This window comes from Balaenoptera acutorostrata, chromosome 9, assembly GCF_949987535.1.
Source record: "Balaenoptera acutorostrata chromosome 9, mBalAcu1.1, whole genome shotgun sequence".
Classification (NCBI taxonomy): Eukaryota; Metazoa; Chordata; class Mammalia; order Artiodactyla; family Balaenopteridae; genus Balaenoptera; species Balaenoptera acutorostrata.
Window position 1 is genome coordinate 99,324,030 of NC_080072.1, and position 19,272 is coordinate 99,343,301.

General features: G+C 57.6%; 3 protein-coding genes across 4 annotated transcripts; 1 reads left to right on the forward strand and 2 right to left on the reverse strand.

The window, feature by feature from the left end:
* The first annotated feature begins 835 nt into the window (after positions 1–835).
* Positions 836–3,611, forward strand: RNF26 (ring finger protein 26). The gene has a single exon (XM_007196670.2). It carries the CDS (start codon positions 1,403–1,405, stop codon positions 2,702–2,704), a length of 1,302 nt encoding a protein of 433 aa, XP_007196732.1. The 5' UTR covers positions 836–1,402; the 3' UTR covers positions 2,705–3,611.
* A 1,630-nt stretch (positions 3,612–5,241) lies between these two features.
* Positions 5,242–7,329, reverse strand: C1QTNF5 (C1q and TNF related 5). 2 transcript variants are annotated; one of them, XM_028162459.2, is made up of 3 exons: positions 7,059–7,329; positions 6,481–6,771; positions 5,242–6,179 (listed from the first exon to the last, which is right to left on the reverse strand). In XM_028162459.2, exons 2-3 carry the CDS (start codon positions 6,719–6,721, stop codon positions 5,662–5,664), a joined length of 759 nt encoding a protein of 252 aa, XP_028018260.2. In that variant the 5' UTR covers positions 6,722–6,771; positions 7,059–7,329; the 3' UTR covers positions 5,242–5,661. The 2 variants fall into 2 exon arrangements, with proteins under 2 accessions (XP_028018260.2, XP_057409567.1); XM_057553584.1 differs by having other exon boundaries at positions 6,508–6,771; positions 7,059–7,318.
* A 640-nt stretch (positions 7,330–7,969) lies between these two features.
* MFRP (membrane frizzled-related protein) lies at positions 7,970–12,777 on the reverse strand. Its single transcript, XM_007196671.2, has 13 exons — positions 12,621–12,777; positions 12,394–12,496; positions 12,166–12,279; positions 11,910–12,077; positions 11,563–11,776; positions 11,014–11,144; positions 10,761–10,886; positions 10,456–10,532; positions 9,934–10,082; positions 9,284–9,414; positions 9,007–9,138; positions 8,285–8,412; positions 7,970–8,194 (listed from the first exon to the last, which is right to left on the reverse strand). The coding sequence occupies exons 1-13, from the start codon at positions 12,672–12,674 to the stop codon at positions 7,970–7,972; spliced, it is 1,752 nt and encodes a 583-aa protein (XP_007196733.2). The 5' UTR covers positions 12,675–12,777.
* Positions 12,778–19,272: the final 6,495 nt, after the last annotated feature.

The following is a 19,272-nucleotide window of genomic DNA, read 5'->3' on the forward strand; positions in this document are numbered from 1 at the left end:
CTCCAAGTATCCTTGGCCTTAGTAGAGAACACCAGGCTTCTCAATATACTTGGGATAGGATCTTAGATATTTTGAATATTATTTGAATATTAAAGAAAAGGGTAAATTTTTGAGGAGCCTACTAAGGGTGCCCAGGCAGATATCTAACTAGAGCGTTCAAGTAAACAAATTAATAGGGCCTGGGCTAGGAGGGTGAGCTATTTCCGGCATGTGACCTCCTTTTCTCACTGACAATGAGGTAATCTCCTGAGGATGATGAGAAAACGTGATAGAGCTTGAGGAAACAGTTTGGAAATAGCACCTTGGGAATCCCCTATCACAATCTGTTTCCCCTTGAACTACTTGTGAGCAGGCACGTCTTAAACATTTTTTTGTATCCTCATTTGTACAAATACAAATCCTCATTTGCATTTGTAGCAGGCTCAATAAACTATAGAATAAATGGATGAATGGAGGAGGACGAACGACCGAGTCTGAGGCTGCGGAGGCGGTGCAATCTTAGAGCCCAGCTCAGAGGCAGTGACCGCCAACCCGCACCTAAAAAAATCAAGGCTGGAGGCCAAGTGAAAGAACAGCGCCCACATTATCCCAGTCCAAAGTCCTGCTCCTTTAGGGGGCGGGGCTGGGGGCAAGTTCACCTCTGCCCTTCAATTGACCAATCCCCGCCTCAAGGGGGCGGGGATTTCAATCTGTTTCTCCCCCCCCCCTTAAAGTACTAAATATGTTTGGGCGCCGTTCAAACGGACCAATGAGTGCTCGATGTTTCCTGCGGTTGGGCCTCACCGATTGGTCAGAGTTCGTCGTCCCTCCCTCCTTGTCACGCCTTTGGCCTCACCCTGTAGCACACAAGATGGCGGCGCCCAGCGGAGTAGAGGCCGCGCCTGGGGTTTGCTGAGGCTCGTTCCCTTCCCCGCTCCTCCCTTGGGCGCAAAGCGCCGCGAGCCCAGAGGACGGGGGCCGGGCGGGGACAGAGGCACCTGCGTAGCTGGACCGCGAGCCCGCGCCCAGCCTGCGCCGCCCCCACCCGGCCCCGGCCTGGCCCGATCCCTTCCGTTGCCGGTCTCCTCTCGGTCTGACCCATTGCCCGGCCGTGGTATGCCACCACCAGGCCTCCAAAGCTGAGGTTTCTCCTCCAGCCCGGGATCACCTCCACTTTAGAGATGTTTGGGCTCTTTCCTCCCAAAGAGCCCGCCTTCAAAACCGGGACTCCTGGACCGGCATCTGGCCCCCTTTCCCTCCCCTGAGACTCCACTTCCTTCTAACCCACTTCTTCCTTAGATTCTCCCTGTATTGGAGACTGCTCACTTCCCTTCCAAATTAATCCCCGACCTCCTCCTTCCCCCAAATATTGACAGCCCTGACACCCGCCTCAACCGGGAGCTAGAACCCCCATAGCCCTATCATGGAGGCTGTGTACCTGGTAGTGAATGGGGTGGGCCTGTTGCTGGATGTGCTGACCTTGGTGTTGGACCTCAACTTCCTGCTGGTGTCCTCCCTCCTGGCTTCCCTGGCCTGGCTCCTGGCCTTCATCTACAACCTGCCACATACGGTACTGACTAGTCTTCTGCACTTGGGCCGTGGAGTCTTGCTGTCACTGCTGGCCTTCATCGAAGCCGTGGTTCCCTTCACCTTTGGGGGCTTTCAGGCCTTGTGTACCGTACTATACAGCTGCTGTTCTGGCTTGGAGAGCTTAAAGCTCCTGGGGCACCTGGCCTCCCACGGGGCGCTTAGGAGCCGGGAGATCCTGCACCGGGGTGTCCTCAATATGGTCTCCAATGGCCATGCTTTGCTGCGCCAGGTCTGTGACATCTGTGCCATCACCATGAGCCTGGTGGCCTATGTGATCAATAGCCTGGTCAACATCTGCCTCATTGGCACTCAGAACCTCTTCTCCCTGGTGCTGGCCCTGTGGGATGCAGTGATGGGACCGCTGTGGAGGATGACGGATGTAGTGGCTGCTTTCCTAGCCCACATTTCCAGCAGTGCTGTGGCCATGTCCATCCTCCTCTGGACCCCCTGCCAACTGGTACTGGAGCTCTTGGCCTCCGCTGCCCGCCTCCTGGCCAGCTTTGTGCTTGTCAATCTCACTGGCCTGGTGCTGCTGGCTTGCGTGCTGGCAGTGACAGTGACTCTGTTGCACCCGGACCTCACCCTGAGGCTGGCCACCCGGGCGCTCAGTCAGCTCCATGCCCGGCCATCCTACCACCGGCTCAGAGAGGATGTTGTGCGGCTCTCTCGCCTAGCACTGGGCTTGGAGGCCTGGCGCCGAGTCTGGAGCCGTAGCCTGCAGCTGGCGAGCTGGCCTAACCGGGGAGGGGCCCCCGGGGCCCCCCAGGGTGACCCTAGGAGGGTGCCCTCAGCCAGGACCTGGCGACAGGACGCTCTTCCTGAAGCTGGGCCCAGATCAGAGGCAGAAGAAGAGGAGGTCAGGATGGCCAGAGTGACAGCTGCCCGGGGCCGGGAGAGGCTCAATGTGGAGGAGCCTGTAACTGGGCAAGACCCATGGAAATTGCTGAAGGAGCAAGAGGAGCGGAAGAAGTGCGTCATCTGCCAGGACCAGAGCAAGACAGTGCTGCTTCTGCCCTGTCGGCACCTGTGCCTCTGCCAGGCCTGCACTGAGATCCTGATGCGCCACCCCGTCCACCACCGCAACTGCCCGCTGTGCCGCCGGGGCATCCTGCAGACCCTCAACGTCTACCTCTGAAGACTCCCTCCCCGCCTGCCCACCCCTCCACGCTCAACGCAGCCACCTGCACTAGGACAGCATTCACACCTGATCTCTGGGTCCCAGCCTGAAGCCCCTCCTGCCCCTGTGGCCATCCTGCCGAGCCTCGAAGCCATACGTCCAGGACATGGAGATGGGAAACTCTGGAAGACTGTGGCTTGGCTGGGGGTAGGGTAACAGCTTATCCTTACCCAGTGGGTGCCTGTGATGCCGAGGGTAGTGAGTGTGTCACTCTGCGAGGCCCTGAGACTTCTCTGTGGACTCCCCTCCAGCTTGCCCCGGCCCACCCAGGTGCCCGCGCCTGGGGCTCCCCCTCTCCGCTTCTGGTTGTTCTGTTGGGGATTTGCAGGTTCTCTCCCTGCTCCCTTCCCACTGCCTCCCCCGCTTCTGCAGCCACACACATCAGTGTCATTTGGGTGTTTTGGCAACTCAAGGGCCTTGGAATGATCTTGAACATTTGCTTTCAGCTGGAGCCCCTGTGCTCTGGCAGGCTTTGGGGGTAGTATCTCTCAGGTGCCCTTAGAGCTACTTCTACCAGTCATGATCTTATGAGGCTCCCTTCTGACCTGAGCCAACAGCTGGGATAAGAATTAACCCCCAGGTGTGTGTGTGTTTGCACCTGGCTTTGGGACCATGTGCCCTCTGACACCCCAGCACCACTGGGAACCGCAGGGGGGATAGCCAGATTTCTACTCCTATCCCTTTCACTCCCCACATCGCAGAGTGAAATGGCGTTCCCCTTCTGTTCGTCTCTCCCTGGCATCGGGGAGGGCAGACTGTGCACATTTCACTAGGGTCCAAATACAGAAGGGGCCAGGGCCGAGAGTCATGCATCTCCCTGAGGGGTCTGTCTGGCCCAGGATCCAATGAATGAAGTTCTGTTACAGCTCTGACGGCCTCTGTGTGCATCCTTGCAAGGGCGAGCCGTCGGTTAGGGTGACGGATGCTGCAGCAGGGTCCTTCAGTCCTGCCGGAGTCACAAATGTGGTTGGTGGGGGACCTGGCAGAGAGATAAGATAGGGTGCCTTGGGGAGAGCCCCTGCCAGGTGTGGCTGGCTTCGCTTTCACCCTGTCTGATTTGTGCCCTCTCACGTGCACAGCTTTTGGTAAAGCTCTCCTTATCTTTTCTGTCTTTGCAGAATTAGCCCTAGGAGAGAGGAGTGTGAACTTGCTCCCCCTTTGGGTCAGCCCTCCCAGCTTTTCCTCTGGTGCCACTCTTCCCAGGAGGGAACTTGGGGTTCCTGCTGCCTGGAGTCCAACCTACCCTCAGATCCCTGGAGGAGTTGGTGCTTGTCGTTGTGTCTCTTGGCATAGAGTGGCGCTGTGATGGGCTGGAGTATGGCTGTGGGGCCTCGTGGTGGACAGCTGGGAGGCCTGTCTCTAGCTCACTGGGTCCAGTCCCCATTGGTCATATCCATCCTCACATGACCTGCAAGAGAGGGGGGGACACTACCCCATAATTGTATGTTAAATCTAGGAGCATGATGCCAGGGACAGCCTTCTGGAAGGGGGCGGGGGAGGGGAAAGCGGTAGATGGGAAGAAACTCCGAGGAGAGGCCCCTCCACTTTCTCTTTGGTTGACAGCCTGAGCTGATGTGGGCGGGCCAGGCCCGGTTTGCTAGTCATCAGGTCGGGTCGGGGGTGGGGCAAGGAGAGGCGCCTCGGAGGGGCTTTGCGGCTAGCCTCAGACTGAGTGGTATGGCCCTGCTCAGTGACTGAGTGTTGCGCACATCCACCTTGGAGTCGGGAGGCCTGAGGAAGGGCTCTTTTTTCCCCTTCCCCCAATCCTGGAGAGGGAGCTGGGCGAGGGGAGGCTTGGTTCCTTCCAGTCTCTGTTTAATGTGAGGATAAACATTTTATTAGAGAAGATAAACTTCCTGAGCTGGGAGCCAATGACCCCCTTTTCCTCTACCCCCATCTGGAATCCCACTGGCAGAGCTCAATACCCTTCCTCCCCCTAGCCACCCTAGCAGTCAGGAGCTCAGCTACCTAGGGTCATTGCTGCATTCTGGAACTGGGGTGCCCCCTCGTGGCCATCTCCAAAATGACATCTCTAGACACCCAGGGACACTCCACTCCCCTGGCATGGGGGACAGAGAAATAGCTTTCCAGTCATCTAGAGACCAGGCAAGTAGCCAGAGCAGCCGTGAATGAAAATCCTGGCTTCCCTTCTGTTGTTCAGGGCAGGGATGTGTGTGGTGAAGTTCCACCCAGTTCATATGACATCTTTGAGTTAGAAAAAGGGCTCCTCCTTGTGGGTGGCCAAAGTCTGACACCAGGGCACCTTCCTCAGCAGGGGGCTCCTGTTCACAACCTCCACTGCTTACGCAGCAGGTCTGTGGAGCGGCCTCTCCTTCACCTGGGCCTGCTTCCTGTATCTCCTGGCCCATAGCTCCATCCAGCCTAAGAGCCCTCCCTTCTGCCTGAGCACCCTCCCCAACACCCTCCTCCCTCTTCTCCCCGTTCTCAGAATCAGGGCATCCCCACCAGTAAAGAAGAAAGGCTGAAGCCAGTAAGAGGTTTTTTTTTTTATTGTTGTTGTTGTAAGATTTATTGAATGATCTCTGAGAAAAGAGCCCAGGAGCAGGAGGGATGAGGGAGGACCCAGAGGAACAGAGGACAAGGAAGGGAGCACCCCACCTTGGGGTCCTGGACCAGAGCAACTGCGGGGACTCACACCTGCCAGCACACCGCCAGCACGCTGCCTGCCAGCACTCCTTTGGTCTAGGGCAGAAATCCAGCCACTGCCCCGTGCTGCCAGCCCTGATCTCAGCCTCTGTCCCCATCCCCTGCCGGCAGCAGGATGGAGAGGCCCCCACCCCACCTCCGCGGTCATTCACAACATTCCAGGGGGGCCCGCCCTCCTGGATGACGCGGCTGTCAGTGTCACGCCCTCCCGCCCTTCGAGTGAGCATGCGCTCACTTTCCAGTGGGCATCAAGCGAAGACAGGGGAGTTGTGCCAGTCAGAATACACTAGAAATCCAGAGAAGGTGCTGTCTGTCTTGATGCTGGCGTAGATGCCAATATAATCACCCACGCCCACCTGTACCCACACCTGGTCTTTGGGCTCCAGCCTCACCATGGCGCCCCCGGAGAGCGAGGCTGGCTTGGGCCACCCCCCGAAGAACTGGAAGAAAGAGGCGATGGACTCTCCATTCTTGACCAGATCGAACTGCAGGCTAGCCCGGTAGACGGTGGCGTGGACGGCGAAGTAGTAGACCCCGGGCACCTGGCAGGTGAACTTGCCGGTGACGGCGTCGTAATGTCCCTGCTCATTCACCAGCACGCGGTCGAAGGGTAGGGGCGCGTCCGACGGCGGGGGCACCCGGCTCTCTGAGCGCTTGGCGCTGAAGGCGGAGCGCGGAGGCACCGAGCACTCGCCTGCTGGCCCGGCCGCCCCCACGGGGCCTGCTTCTCCTCGCGGCCCGGGCTCCCCACGCGGCCCCGGGAGGCCTGCGGGGGTGGGGGTGGGGGGAAAGCGGAGCAGTTAGGGCGCGCCCGCCGCGGGCCTCCAGCATCCTCCCTCAGCCTCCCAGCCGCCCCTTCCCGGCCGGGGCCGCCCTGCGCCCCAGGACCCCCTCCACGCTTCCTGCAGGGCTTGGGGCAGATCTGAGGGTCCCAGGGGTTCTGGCTCCCGCAGCTGAGTCACTCCTCTCCCGGCTCCGGCCGGGTCGGACGGGGACGGGAGCGGCACCCCCTAGCGGCAACCCCGAGCCCCGGGCCCCCGGGAGCAGGAGCGGGGCCGCACTCTTACCCGCCTCCCAGCGGAGGCGCTTCTTACCCGGCCTCCCGCCCTCGCCTTTCTCTCCCGGAGCCCCGGGCGCGCCGTCGCGGCCGTCGCGGCCGTCGCGGCCGGGCAGGCCCTGGCTGCCATGGTGGCCCGGCGTGCCGGGAAGGCCGGGGTGCCCCGGGCACAGGCTGGGGATCTTGTTGTCGTCCAGCGGGGGCGAGCCGGCCGCCAAGCCCAGGAGCAGCAGAGCGAGGAGCGGCCTCATGGCGCTGGCACGCGGAGTCCGGGCGCCGCGGGCCTCTCGTCGTCTGTGGGCTGGGCAGGACAGGAGTCGGGACCCAGAATCCTGGGACCTGCCTCGGTCTCCGCCCCGGCGCAGCCGGCTCGGTCCCCACCCCACTGCCATGTCCCTGAGTGAGGCTGAGTGGCCGCGAGGGGACGAAGAAGGGGGCGTCCCTAGACCCAAGAACCCCGAGAGCACCGCTCAGGGGGAAGGAGAGGCCGGCCCTCCCCCCACCACCACCCGGGGCCGGCGCCCAGACTTTCCCACAGTCCCCTCCCCCATCCCCATTTCCCCGCCCCCCCCTCGCGACCAGACTCACCCCCCTCCCGGCTCCCGGGGCTGCTCGCTCTCTCTGCGGCCTTCTTCGGGGTTCTCGCGACTCCGGACCCTCCAGTTGACCCCTGCTTGCTACCTTCCTTCCCTGCGCTTCTCTCTAGCCAGGCGCCCCCTGCCCTCGGCGTCCCCCTGGTCCCGGTTCGTTCTTTGCCGGCTCTGCTCTGCTCCTCCCAGACTCCAAGAGGAAACCAGTTGTTCGGGGGCCAAGAGCCCGGGCCGGGAAATAGCAGGGAAATAACTCGTGGTGTCGCCCGGCGGCCAGCCAAAGTTTGGTGGAGAAAGGAGGGAGAGATTTGAGGCGGGCACAGAGAGGCAGAACCATGAGAAACAGACGCTCAGGGCATCTACAGCTCCAAGGAGCTGGAAGGAGAGATGGTGCCACGACGGAGATCAAAGACAACACTCTAGTCCAGAAGAAATAGAAGCTGAGAACCGAGGGTGGAAGGTTCTAGAAGCAGTAGACAACTGGATCCCCAGGGCTCAGAATAGGGCCTGCCACATGACTAGGCACTGGATACATTTTTTTTTTTCTGAATAAATGAAAAAGTCAGAAAGTGGGTGGTAGAGAACCTGAAAAAGCAGATGGAGATGAGGAAGGTAGAAGGTAGGAAATTGGGGTCAGAGGCTTGGGTGGGAAGCAATCTAGATTATCACTGGTACAGTGTGGAGTCAGGCCTGCTGTTTGCAGCAGCTGGGGCAAATGAAAGGATAGGGAAGGATCTGGCAGGGTGGGAGGGTCCCATTAGCCCCGCTGAGGACTCCTCTTCCCCTCCCTGGGAGGACCCAGAGGGGATGGGCAGAGTCCCATGCTGGCCCCTTTCCTTTGCTCCCCTGCCTGCCCACCCTGATAGGCAAAGGAGGATGGGCAGCAGAGGGCAGGGGCCCGCCTCAGGGTCAGGGCTGGGCACAAGCCTCCAGGCCAGCTGCCTCAGGCAGCCTGTTGCAGTTAAAGGGCCAGGGGGTGCCCAGTAGTGCCAGGCCAGACTGGCACTGGCGCTCTGCCTCCTGGCAGACAGAGCGGCAAGGGGGAAGGACACTGCCTAGTGGGGTGCAGTGGGGCACAAGTAGCCCGCAAAGGAGCCTCCGGAAATTCTGGTAGCAGGGCAGGCTTGTCAGGCTCTGTGGAAGGAGGAGACCAGCCTTCAGGCACCCTGCTCCCCCAGTTCCCTCCCCTTCCTGGGGGTTCCTCCTTATCTCTCCCTGGAGCACCTTGTAACCTCTGAGGACCTCCACCACCTCCTCCTGGGTGGCCATGCCCACCCAGATGTTAGGGAAGGCCGTGGTGTTGTAGCTCAGACCGATGCACATCTCCACCTGGACAGGCTCACAGGCCAGCTCTGCAGGGGTGGGAGGGGAGGGTCACTCTGGGAAATACTCACTGGCTGTGTGACCCGGGACAAGTCACCTAAGCGTTCCCTATGGGTCAGACGGGGAGAATCGAAGGAGATAACACAGAGAGATGCTTTATCCATGTCGAGGATTCCTGTTTTCCTTGAGAGCCTACTCCAAGCATCATTCGCCAGCCCTGGGCATCATGCAGGCACCTCTATGATCTCAGGGAACTAGGGGCACCAACATTGGCAGGGCCAGGGCATCTGGAAGGAGCTCCCCCGCTCTCCCCCCATCTCCGAGGTGGGCCCTGGAGAGGGCCTCTCTGTGTGACAAGGCCGGAGGGGCTCTTGAAGCCTCAACCATCAACTCCCAGATTCCCATTTCCCTCGGGGGTGACACTAAGTACCCTTGCCACCCCTGGGGGAGAATCCCTCCAGTATTTGGTGGAGTGGTCCAGAGTCAGGCTAGTGGGCCCCCCACCCCATCAGGGAAGATAGGGATAGCTGTTATGATGCGTGCCAGTGGGTTTCTAGGGATGGGCACCCAGCCCGCTCAGGCCTGCCAGCCCCGCCTGCGGTGCCCTGGGGCAGGCTCCTCACCGGGGGGTGGGAGCAATGGGCTGCTGCAGTTGTCATCGCTGCTCTCTGCGCAGTCTCTCCACATGCCACACATCCACTGCAGATTCGTACACCCTCCATCCCGGCAGGAGAACTCTCCGGGCCCACAGGGGTCTGCAGGCACAGGGGGCATGGCAGTGCCCTGGGACATGCCTGTACCCCCACTGCCTTCACAGTGCCCTGACCAGGGTCCAGAGCCCTTCCCTGTTCTCCTGGAGGCGCCTCTGCTGCCCACACCCACTCGCCCAGGGCTACCTACTCTCTGTGGCATTGAGGGCCCGGTAGGTGGCCGAGAAGCCCCCGATGCTGATGCCACGGTCTGTCCTAAAGAGCACAGCCAGCTGGTGGTGTGAGGAGATGAGGCGTGGGGGCGGCTCTGCTCCACAGAACCTGCCCAAAGCAGACAGCAGTCCTGGCATGGGGCCCCCCCACAGCTGATCGAGCGTGCACGAGGCTTCCCGCAGACGCGGCACGGAGCTGGGTGCTCTGGGCGATGCCAGAGGGGATGGGAGGCATAGTCACTGACTCATGGGACTGGTGAGGAAGACACACACGTTCAGGAGACAAAGTACTAAACAAATGAAACAAACTGCTTGCACTTGAGCCCCTTCGACCTGGGGAAAATCAGTGAGGGTTCTGGGGGAAGCTATAAATAGACCGGGCAGGTAGGAGAACTGGGACGGGGAGAGCCTCCTGGAGGAGGTGATGTAAGGAGCAAAGGTGAGAGGGACAGGTACGAAGGTGAGGAAGGACAAGCCTTTTTTAGGGTGACAGTGAGGAGACCTCCAGCCTGGCGCAGGAGAAGACAATGAAGCTAGTGCGTGCGTGGGCCGATTTGTAGAAAGCCTTGACGGCGGACTCTGGAGGGTGGGGTTTATCCTCAGCTCCTCCCACTGGCTCTGCCAATACCTGCCCAGGAGGCTGAGGGCCCCTGAGTTGCGGGTCTCATACACTTCCACGTAGTCAAACTTGCACTCGTCCTGAGCTTCCAGGCTGAAGTTGTGGAACAGCAGTTCAATGCCATGTCCAGCGGGCACCGAGATGTGCCAGGTGCAAAGCTGGGGGAGGGCACAGGTGGAGTAATTTATGGGTTCCTTCTTCTGTCCCAATCGGGGCCTCCAGGCTGAGCTCCAGATGGGCTTCCCCCTGCTGCAAGTGGGGTAGGGAGTGGGTGGGCCCTGCCCACACTGCTCTCATCATCAGGTGGTGGCGGAAGGGCCTTTAACTTATCTGGTCTCAGAGATAAGCTTACCCAGCACGGGAACATGGATACCTAGTAAGCACTTAATAATGTTCCCTTCCTGCCTGCTTGATCTCTGACCTTCCCAGGTACAAGGCAGTATCTGCCATGCTGTTCTCAATCGCACTAACCCGGATGCTCAGGTGTGCCCACGTGGGCTGCACCACCCTCCCTATGGAGCGCCGGCTTACCTGTTGGTGAGGGTACTGCTGCGGGTAGCTGGGAGCAGAGAAAGTGCCCTGGAGCCCAGTCAGGTCCCCCCCACACCCTGTAGAGAGGAGGAGGGGCTCATGAGTTTGCCAGGGTCTGTGCCTTCACCCGGTAGGGCCAGCAGGGATGGCAGAGAAGAGTTTTGGCCGTGCCCGTGGGGAGACAAGTTCTGGGCCAGAAGAATGACCAGGCAGGTTTGGAGCTGGGCCAGGCCTGGGGAGGCCAGCCTGAACCTGGATCAGATGCCTGAGGACAGTACCCGCCCTGAGGCTGGCCGGGCCCATACCCGAGAACTTGGCGCTGCAGTTGGCCTCGTCACTGCCATCGGCGCAACTGGCAAAGCCGTCGCACACCGAGTCAGGTAGCAGGCAGACGAGCTGGTCGCAGGGGAACTCATCGTGGGCACAGCTCCCTGGGGGTGGGCATCTGGATTCAGAAACCCCTAGAATCTCTACCCCTTTTGCAGGGCTGGGAGTGGCTGGAGAGGGGGGAAGCGGACAGTCGACAGGTAGCTGGGGACCTGGCGGGAAAGCACTCACCATGACCGGGGGCCACGGCCTGGTACCAGGCATGGAAGCCAGATCCTTCCACGCTGCTGTCAGAGACGAAGGCCACGCGGAGGTGGCTGGCATTGGTGTTGAGTGTGGGGGGAGGCACCCTCCCACACACTCTGCAAGAAGCCAGATTGGGGGTGATGGAGGCTCAGAGCTCAGGGCCAGCCAGAGTGGAGCCTGCCTGGGCCCTGCGGTCCTCTTTCCTCAAGCCCCATCCTGGGGACGATGTGTCCAAAAGGTTCCCTTCATTTTCAGCAGAGCTCTGACCTCCCTGACTCCTGTACGTCCATCCTTGAGGCATTTATCCATGGGAAAGATGTGTGGGAGCTCCAATTTCCAGATTTGGAAACCAAGGTCAGAGAGGGGACGTGACCTTCCCAAGGTCATATAGCAAGATGGTGGCAGAGCTGGGCCCAGAGGCCAAGTCTCTCCGTTTCCTCCCAGTCAAGAATTTCCCACTGCAGTTCCCTGGTTCTGCCCTCCAGACAGTGGTTCAGGAGACGGGTGGGATCTCCTGGGGGCAGAGGGACCCACCTGAGGAGGGGGCCTTCAGGCTCGGGGGAGATTTCCAAGCGATCAAAAAGACAGGAGGCCACACTCTCCACGCTGAGAGCTTCGATCTTGAGCTGTATTGCATGGTCTGTGGCCACTTGGATATGCCACACGCAGTGGGCGTTGGGTGGGTAAGGGTCTGGGTAGTCGGGGCTGCTGAAGAAGCCCCTTGGGCCAGGAAGGAGGCCCCCACAGGCTGCAGCGACGGAGGTTAGAGTTCAGAGGTCAAAAGGAGAGAGACTTGTTTTTACAAGATGCCACTTCCCGGCCTCCCCTCCCCCCTGCCGTCTTAGGCCCTTCTCCAGGAAGATCTGCCCCTTAGTACTCACCCGACTGGGGTGCGGGGCTCATGCTCATGCCTGCCTCCGGTTGCCCTTTAGGGGTCCCAGTTGCCTGAGAGGTGGTGGGGATGGGAGTGGGGCTGGAGCCAATGGTGGTGAGGCCTTGGGAAGGCAGTGGATAATGGGAGGCCCCGGACGCAGGTGTAGCCTGCAATTCTGGAGGCGGGAAGACGAGGGAATGGGATTCAGAGGTGCTGGATCTCTTGCAGGGCATGGGAGACTCATGGAGGCCTTGGGAACTTACGGGCCAGGATGATGGCCACCAGCAGCCCAAGCAGCAGCAGCAGCAGGCTGGCCAGCAGGAGGACACACAGCCAGGAGAAGTGGCAGTCAGGCTGCAGCCCTCGGGGACGCCGACCTGCGGGCAGGTGGGGTGGGATTTTGAGAGCCCTTTCCCTTGGGCATCTCTCACACAGCCCTTAGCCGCTGGGCCTTTCTGTCCTACCCCCAGCTCACCCCCTGAGATGGTTACCATGCCAGGGAGCTCGGGTGCTGCAGCTGGCGTCCTCCTGGAGGCTGGGTAGGGGGCAAGGTGGCCCTGATTCAGGCTCAAAAGCAGGATTGCAGAATTCAGTCTGAAGGGAGAGACTTGAGGGCTGAGGGCCGGTGGCAGCACTGCCCGGCAGGTGTGTTCACTGGGCACTGCCAGCCCTAGGTGGGCATCTGGGTCTTGCGGGAGTGGTCCTGTATGACCCTTACCTTGCTCAGCTCTGTCGCTTCCACGCAGAGGATGATGTCTGAGCAGTCCTTCATGGCTCTAGGCTCTGCATGGCTTTCTCGAGTCCCTGCGACAGCCCAAGACCCCAGAGGGCCCGCTCCCTGCCCCCAGACCCCCTCTCAAAAGGGCAGCCTCTGCTCCCTGAGGACGAGGGCTGCCAGGCTAGACCAGCTCTCCCGCTGCCCTGGGCAGACTGGCTCCAGGCTGGTTCCAGCTACTGGCTATTCTGTCTCTGCGTGGGGGAAGGGACAGCAGCCAGAAGGAATTCGCAGTGGCATGAAATGGTCCCTTAATCCAACTCAGCTGAGGATGCCGAGGTCGAGACCCTGGCACAGAACGGCAGTCCTTAAAGGCGCAGGCTGAGAACACCCCGTGGAGGAAGCTAGGCGCTCTGTCGGGGGTGTGACCTGGGAGCTGGCCACCCCCTCTCCTAACCTCACTGAGGTGCTGAGTGAGTGGCTGAGGGGTGCTGGGGAGGAAGGGAGACAGCGGGGCAGTTTTGCAGGCACGAGGGAGACTTCGAAGCCGGGTGTGACGGTTTGGCAGCTTCAAGGCCTGTGAGTCCTAAAGGTCCTGGACAGACCAGCAGCCCACCGCTCCTTGCCATCAGGGCGACTGAGGCATTAGCCAAGCAGGGTCTTTGGAAGTCCCCGTAAAACACCTGGGTGCCCGGGACAAGGAGATAAGTCTTTCTGGGCTGCTTGTGTCTGTGCTGATGTGAGTCGGGGAGCTTGAGGGGTTGGCTGCCTCAGCCCGTAGGAGAAAGGGCAGTGGAGGAGGTGAAGGTGCCCAAGGCCTTGGACGGGTCGGTTAGGGCTGGCCCTTCAGATGGGCTGTGGAATCCGGCAGGTGGTACCATCTGCTGTTGCAGGGTAGAAAACCTGCCCTCTGCAAACTACATCACTCCGTGACTCTCTCTCTCCACGAGCGAAGTTCTCTTGGAAAATCCCAGCCTGGCGCAGCTGTCCTCAGGGAGAAGGGAGAGGGATTGTTAATCTGTTTTTTTTTTTTTTTTTTTTAAATTATTTATTTATTTATTTATTTATTTATGGCTGTGTTGGGTCTTCGTTTCTGTGCGAGGGCTTTCTCTAGTTGTGGCAAGTGGGGGCCACTCTTCATCGCGGTGCGCGGGCCTCTCACTATCGCGGCCTCTATTGTTGCAGAGCACAGACTCCAGACGCGCAGGCTCAGTAGTTGTGGCTCACGGGCTTAGTTGCTCCGTGGCATGCGGGATCTTCCCAGACCAGGGCTCGAACCCGTGTCCCCTGCATTGGCAGGCAGATTCTCAACCACTGCGCCACCAGGGAAGCCCTGTTAATCTGTTTTGTGTTAGCCGTGCTCACGCTGAGTCGGGCAGGGCAGGAGGTGGGGAGGCAGCATAATATTTCTGGCTACTGTTTGCAGAATGTCTGTTACGTGTTAGGCCCTGGGCCAGAGGTCCTACGTGCAGTTTCTCTCCTTGAATCACTCTGTGAGGGAGCATAGCCATTGTACAAATGATGGCCTAAGGCTCCAAGAGGTTAAGTAACTTTCCCAAGGTCACATCAGCTTCCCCAAGATACAGAGACAAGAGTTGAACCCAGGACTGGGTAAATCCAAAGCGCACGTTTTCTCTGACACACAGCTTTCACTCTACACCGGCCTAAGGCAGGCTGGTGACAGAGGGGAACTAAGTGAAGAACCCAGTGGGGAGAGAAGAAACAAAGGACACGGATTCTGCGATCCCCCGAGGCAGCTCTCTTCACACTCAGGAGATTCCCCCTCAACAGGCAGATCCTCTCCTTTCACCCCCTAGAGGGCCCGGGGCTGCTTTTGTCTAGGGGACAAGCCTTTCCTTGGTCCTAAGATGTGGACTGCTTTTAGAGGGTTTGAGAGGTCAAAAGTATTTCTATAATAACACGTAGATGTTATTTGTCCTTCTCGCTTTCTTTCCTTGTTCTTGAGTGAACAGCGTGGTTTCCAGAGGCTGCATGATGTGAAGGAGGTGAGAATCCAGCCAGGCGTTAATGAGATTTGCAAAAACGTAAAACAAAGTTATCCTTCTTACTAAGTTCTTTTTGTTTTGGAAAATGTAGTTTAAAAAAAAAAAAAGACTTCCCTGGTGGTCCAGTGGTTAAGACTCCACGCTTCCACTGCAGAGAGCACTGGTTCAATCCCTGGTCGGGGAACTAAGATCTTGCAAGCCAAGCCATGCGGCATGGCCTAAAAAAAAAAAAAACATTAAAAAAAATGTTATTTATATTAGCATGTAAAAGGTTTGCTGTTATTTTAAAATTTATTTAAAAATTAATAAGAAAAGGGACTTCCCTGGCGGTCCAGTGGTTAAGATTCTGTGCTCCCAGTGCAGGGGGTGTGGGTTCAATCCCTGGTCAGGGAACTAAGATTCCACATGCTGTGTGGTGTGGCCGAATAATTTAAAAAAAAATTAATAAGAAAATATTTTAATTCCTTTCCATTCTGATTTTAACACGGTAAATGTTAATAGCTATAACAGGCAGGGGGACTTCTTGGAAGAGGTGGGCATTTAGTCTAAAGTTAGAGAGTTGAAAAAGATTTTAATAGGTAGAACTTGGGGGTTGGGTAGGGATTCCAGAAAGGAGGGGGTACTTAGCACTATGGGCCTAAGGAGGCTGGGTTGTAACCCATTTTAAGCAGGGAGTGGCTTAGTCAGACCCGGGTCTTAGAACAGCCCCTGTTTGTGGGTAGGTGGTGGAAAGGAGACAAGGGGGAAGCTGGGAGGGCCGGAAGCTTCTCTCTGACTTTGCCGTTGCCCATGGCCATCCTCCACGACACCCCTGGCTCTGCCGGCATAGGCGCCCTTGCGCCTGGCTGCTTCATGGACGTGTTCCTAGGGGAGGTCAGCCAGGCCAGGGGCCAGGTCAGGGTGGGAGAATGGCACCAGTAAAGGGACAATGAGAGAAATAGAACAGACACCCCTCAGCTCATCAGCTCATTTGACCCTCATAACAGCCCTGGGAGCCAAGGTCAGGGAGGTGTGTTTGTTCCCATTTTCCAGATGTAACTGAGGCACCAGTTACCAGGCTAGGTTTCAGAGCTGGATCTGTTGGGTTCCTGATTCTCAGCTTTTGGTCTTTTTCTTTCTTTTTCTTTCTTTCTTTCTTTCATTTTATTTATTTTATTTTTGGCTGTGTTGGGTCTTTGTTGCTGCATGCAGGCTTTTCTCTGGTTGTGACGAGCGGGGGCTACTCTTCGTTGCGGTGAGTGGGCTTCTCATTGTGGTGGCTTCTCTTGCTGTGGAGCATGGGCTCTAGGTGTGTGGGCTTCAGTAGTTGTGGCACACGAGCTCAGTAGTTGTGGCTCGCGGGCTCTAGAGCGCAGGCTCAGTAGTTGTGGTGCACGGGCTTACTTGCTCCATGGCATGTGGGATCTTCCCAGACCAGGGCTCGAACCCGTGTCCCCTGCATTGGCAGGTGGATTCTTAACCACTGCGCCACCAGGGAAGCCCTCCCTTTTTTTTTTCTTTCCTTTCTTTTACATTTTCCATGTTCTTTCTATAAACCATGTAGAATAGTGGGGGCGAGAGGGCCTGTGGGCAAGGACTCCTGCAGGCTAGGTGTGCAGAGGACACCTGGGCTGTGAAGCCCTGGGAGGTTTCAGGTCTGCGGCCATTGAGCTCCAGGTTGCTTGCTTCATTCTTGGCTGCCTCTTGGGCTTCCTCTTCTTCCTTTGCAGGCCCCGGGGCCTTGGCCTTCTTGCCTCTTCCTTCTCCGGGGGTCTCCCCAGCTCCCCCACTGCCTGCAGGGACACTGTGTCTCCAGCCCTCCCTTTTCTTGCTGCCGTGGGGACGTTTGCATGGACTTTCCTGCTGACGGCTACGGATAAAACTAACAAGCAAAGGTAAGTTATCTCTTTTCTTGCTCAAGTGATTTCTAGACCCCCGGAATCTCCACTGGGCTTTTGCTTTTGTTCCTGCAAGCTTGGATCCCTGCAACTCGGCCTGGCTGGCTCTCTGTGGCGCCCCCCCCCCCCTTTTTTTAAATTTATTTGTTTTATTTATTTATTTTTGGCTGCATTAGATCTTCATTGAGGTGCGCGGGCTTCTCACTGTGGTGGCTTCTCTTGTAGAACACAGGCTGTAGGCATGCGGGCTTCAGTAGTTGTGGCACGTGGGCTTCAGTAGTTGTGGCTCGTGGGCTCTAGAGCGCAGGCTCAGTAGTTGTGGTGCACAGGCTTAGTTGCTCCGCGGCATGTGGGATCTTCCCGGACCAGGGATCGAACCTGTGTCCCCTGCATTGGCAGGCGGGTTCTTAACCATTGTGCCACCAGGGAAGCCCTCTGTGGCCCCTTTATAACCAGGAGGGGCAAGGCCAGCTTGAGGTTAGCTATCACCTTCTAGACTCTGGCTCACTAGCTCTCCCTCCTGCTGGCCCTCCAGCTCCAACCCTCCACTCCAGCCGGACCAGCCTCTTCCTTGTCCCTGGCACACTGTACCCACCCTGTCTTTGTCCAGGCCTGTCCTCTGATCTGAACGCTTTCCTTTTGCTGGCTCCCAGGGCCAGCGTTATAGATGTGCATTAGGACTTGACTCCCCGCCACCCTCCCCAGATCCGTCAAATACTCTCTCCTCTCCTTGTTCATTGCCACCCCTACCCTTGACTCTCACCCTCTGGTTCCTGGATCTTTAATCTCTAGGAGCCCGGATGACTGCAGCTCCATCCCAGCCAACCCACTGCCGTCTCCAAGAGGCAGGTCACACCGAGTATCAGGAAATCAGAAAAGCTCAGCCCTTGGCTTTGGAATGCCCAACCAGTGGCTCTGCCTCACTAACTCTGTGTGGTTTGGGCGATGCTGTACTTACTTTGCATTCCTGAAAAGTCGTAGGCGCCCTGAGAGGCCAGGGGAACTCAGCATTTGCTGAGGATCACCCAACTAAGAGAATCTTAGTGGAGCATTGATGGTGCAGTACTGGAAATAGAGGTGAGGTGGGGGAAATAGACATTCGTTGAGTACCTACTATGTGCCGAACACTCACAACTCTGAGTAGCTCTTGTTATGCTCAGATTACAGAGGCGGAAACTGAGGCTCAGAGAGATTAAGTAATTTGCTTGGACTAGGAATGCTTGGACTCCGCTGTCTCCTGCCTCCTGCACAGGTGCTTGTTTGTGCCCCTAGAACAGTGAAGGAAGGGACCCTCAGAGGTGTGTGGGCCCAGGTATGCGACAGATCGTGCTGGTTTTGCCCTTGGGTGTGTGAATGTGTAGAATCAGGGAGTTCCCTGGTTACATTGCCGTTCAGCTTAGTTGCCAATAGACACGGGGCTGGGAAATTTGCTGCAGAATGTCCTGCAAAATGCTGTCAATTATTCGACCAAAAGGAAGAGTATTCAGATGGAAAGAGGTCTGGGTGGGGAGTCAAGATCCCTGGGTTCTGTTCTGCCCCTGCCACCAACGAGCTGGTGGACTCGAGGCTTCTTTAGAGCTTGTGTCCTCACTGGCAAGATAAGAACGTGGACAAGGTGACCCCTACGGAAAGTAGTATGCATTTTCTGAGCACTGATCACTTTAAAACGTATAAACGCTCTAAAGTGGAATCAGGGAACCAGAGGTGTGCAAGTCCTCTAACGTAGGACTTGTACTTAGGGAAAAAGTGACTTGGAATAACACTTGAGCTGAGACCGTGGAGATCCTCTAGTCCAATCTCCTGAATTCACAGATGAGACACTAAGGCCCAGAGGGAGGGAGGTTCTTGCTCAAGGTCACACAAGAACAGGTGCAGGGCGAGCTCCACCCCTAGGGAGAGTCCTGCTGGCATGCCAGCAGAGAATGGGGGAAGAAATCCCAGTTGCTAGGAGGCAAAGCTGATGGGTAAGGAAACACGGGGACAGGTTGTGTTTGGGGATCTGTGCAGCACTAGGACCTGTTGCCATGGGGATGAGAAAGCACGACAAGTTAAGTACAGAAAGGAGGGCTGGGAGCAAGGGTGGAGGGGGCTGAGCCCCCGCCCTCGATGTTAGCTATAGTCTGTCTGTTCCCCAGTGGAAGACAACAAAAGCACACAGGTGGCTTCTACCTCCAGTGAAAAACTAGTCACAGGAGAGGTACAGCACCTTACTTTGATTTGGGGCTCAGCCATCCATTTTGCTCTAAGCCTAATGTTTCCATCTTGAAGGTGATCCTGTTCACTTGTGGTTTGGGGGAAATTATTTTTCTTGCATCGGGCCCCTTCCAGGGCAGGCCGGGGAGAAACCTCAGGCTTCAGCCACTGTTATTTTCAATCCTTTCTGGGAAATGCCCCCCCCCCCAAAATTGCCGCCACCAGTCTCAGCCCAGGAGGTGAGTGTGACAGCAGGTGCCACTGGGAGGAAGAGTGACAAGCAAGGGAAGGAAAGATAGGCCTTGATTTCTCAGTGTGTGGAGCACGGATGGCAGTTAGGAAAATTCCCCATAAAACACTTTAAGCTCAACTGGTGGTGACTTAAGTTTCCCAAGTTCTGGGATTGGTGGAAGAAATGGAAAATCTGAACAATTCTGAGAAGAGAGAAAACCCAAGGCCCTGGGGACCCCAACGAGGCCCTCCCTTCAAGGAGTTAAATCTGGTGATGTCTTGAAAACACCATTTTAGAGAACAACACCTTTAATGTAAAGGCTGCTGTTTCCAGGTATTAGTGGGGCA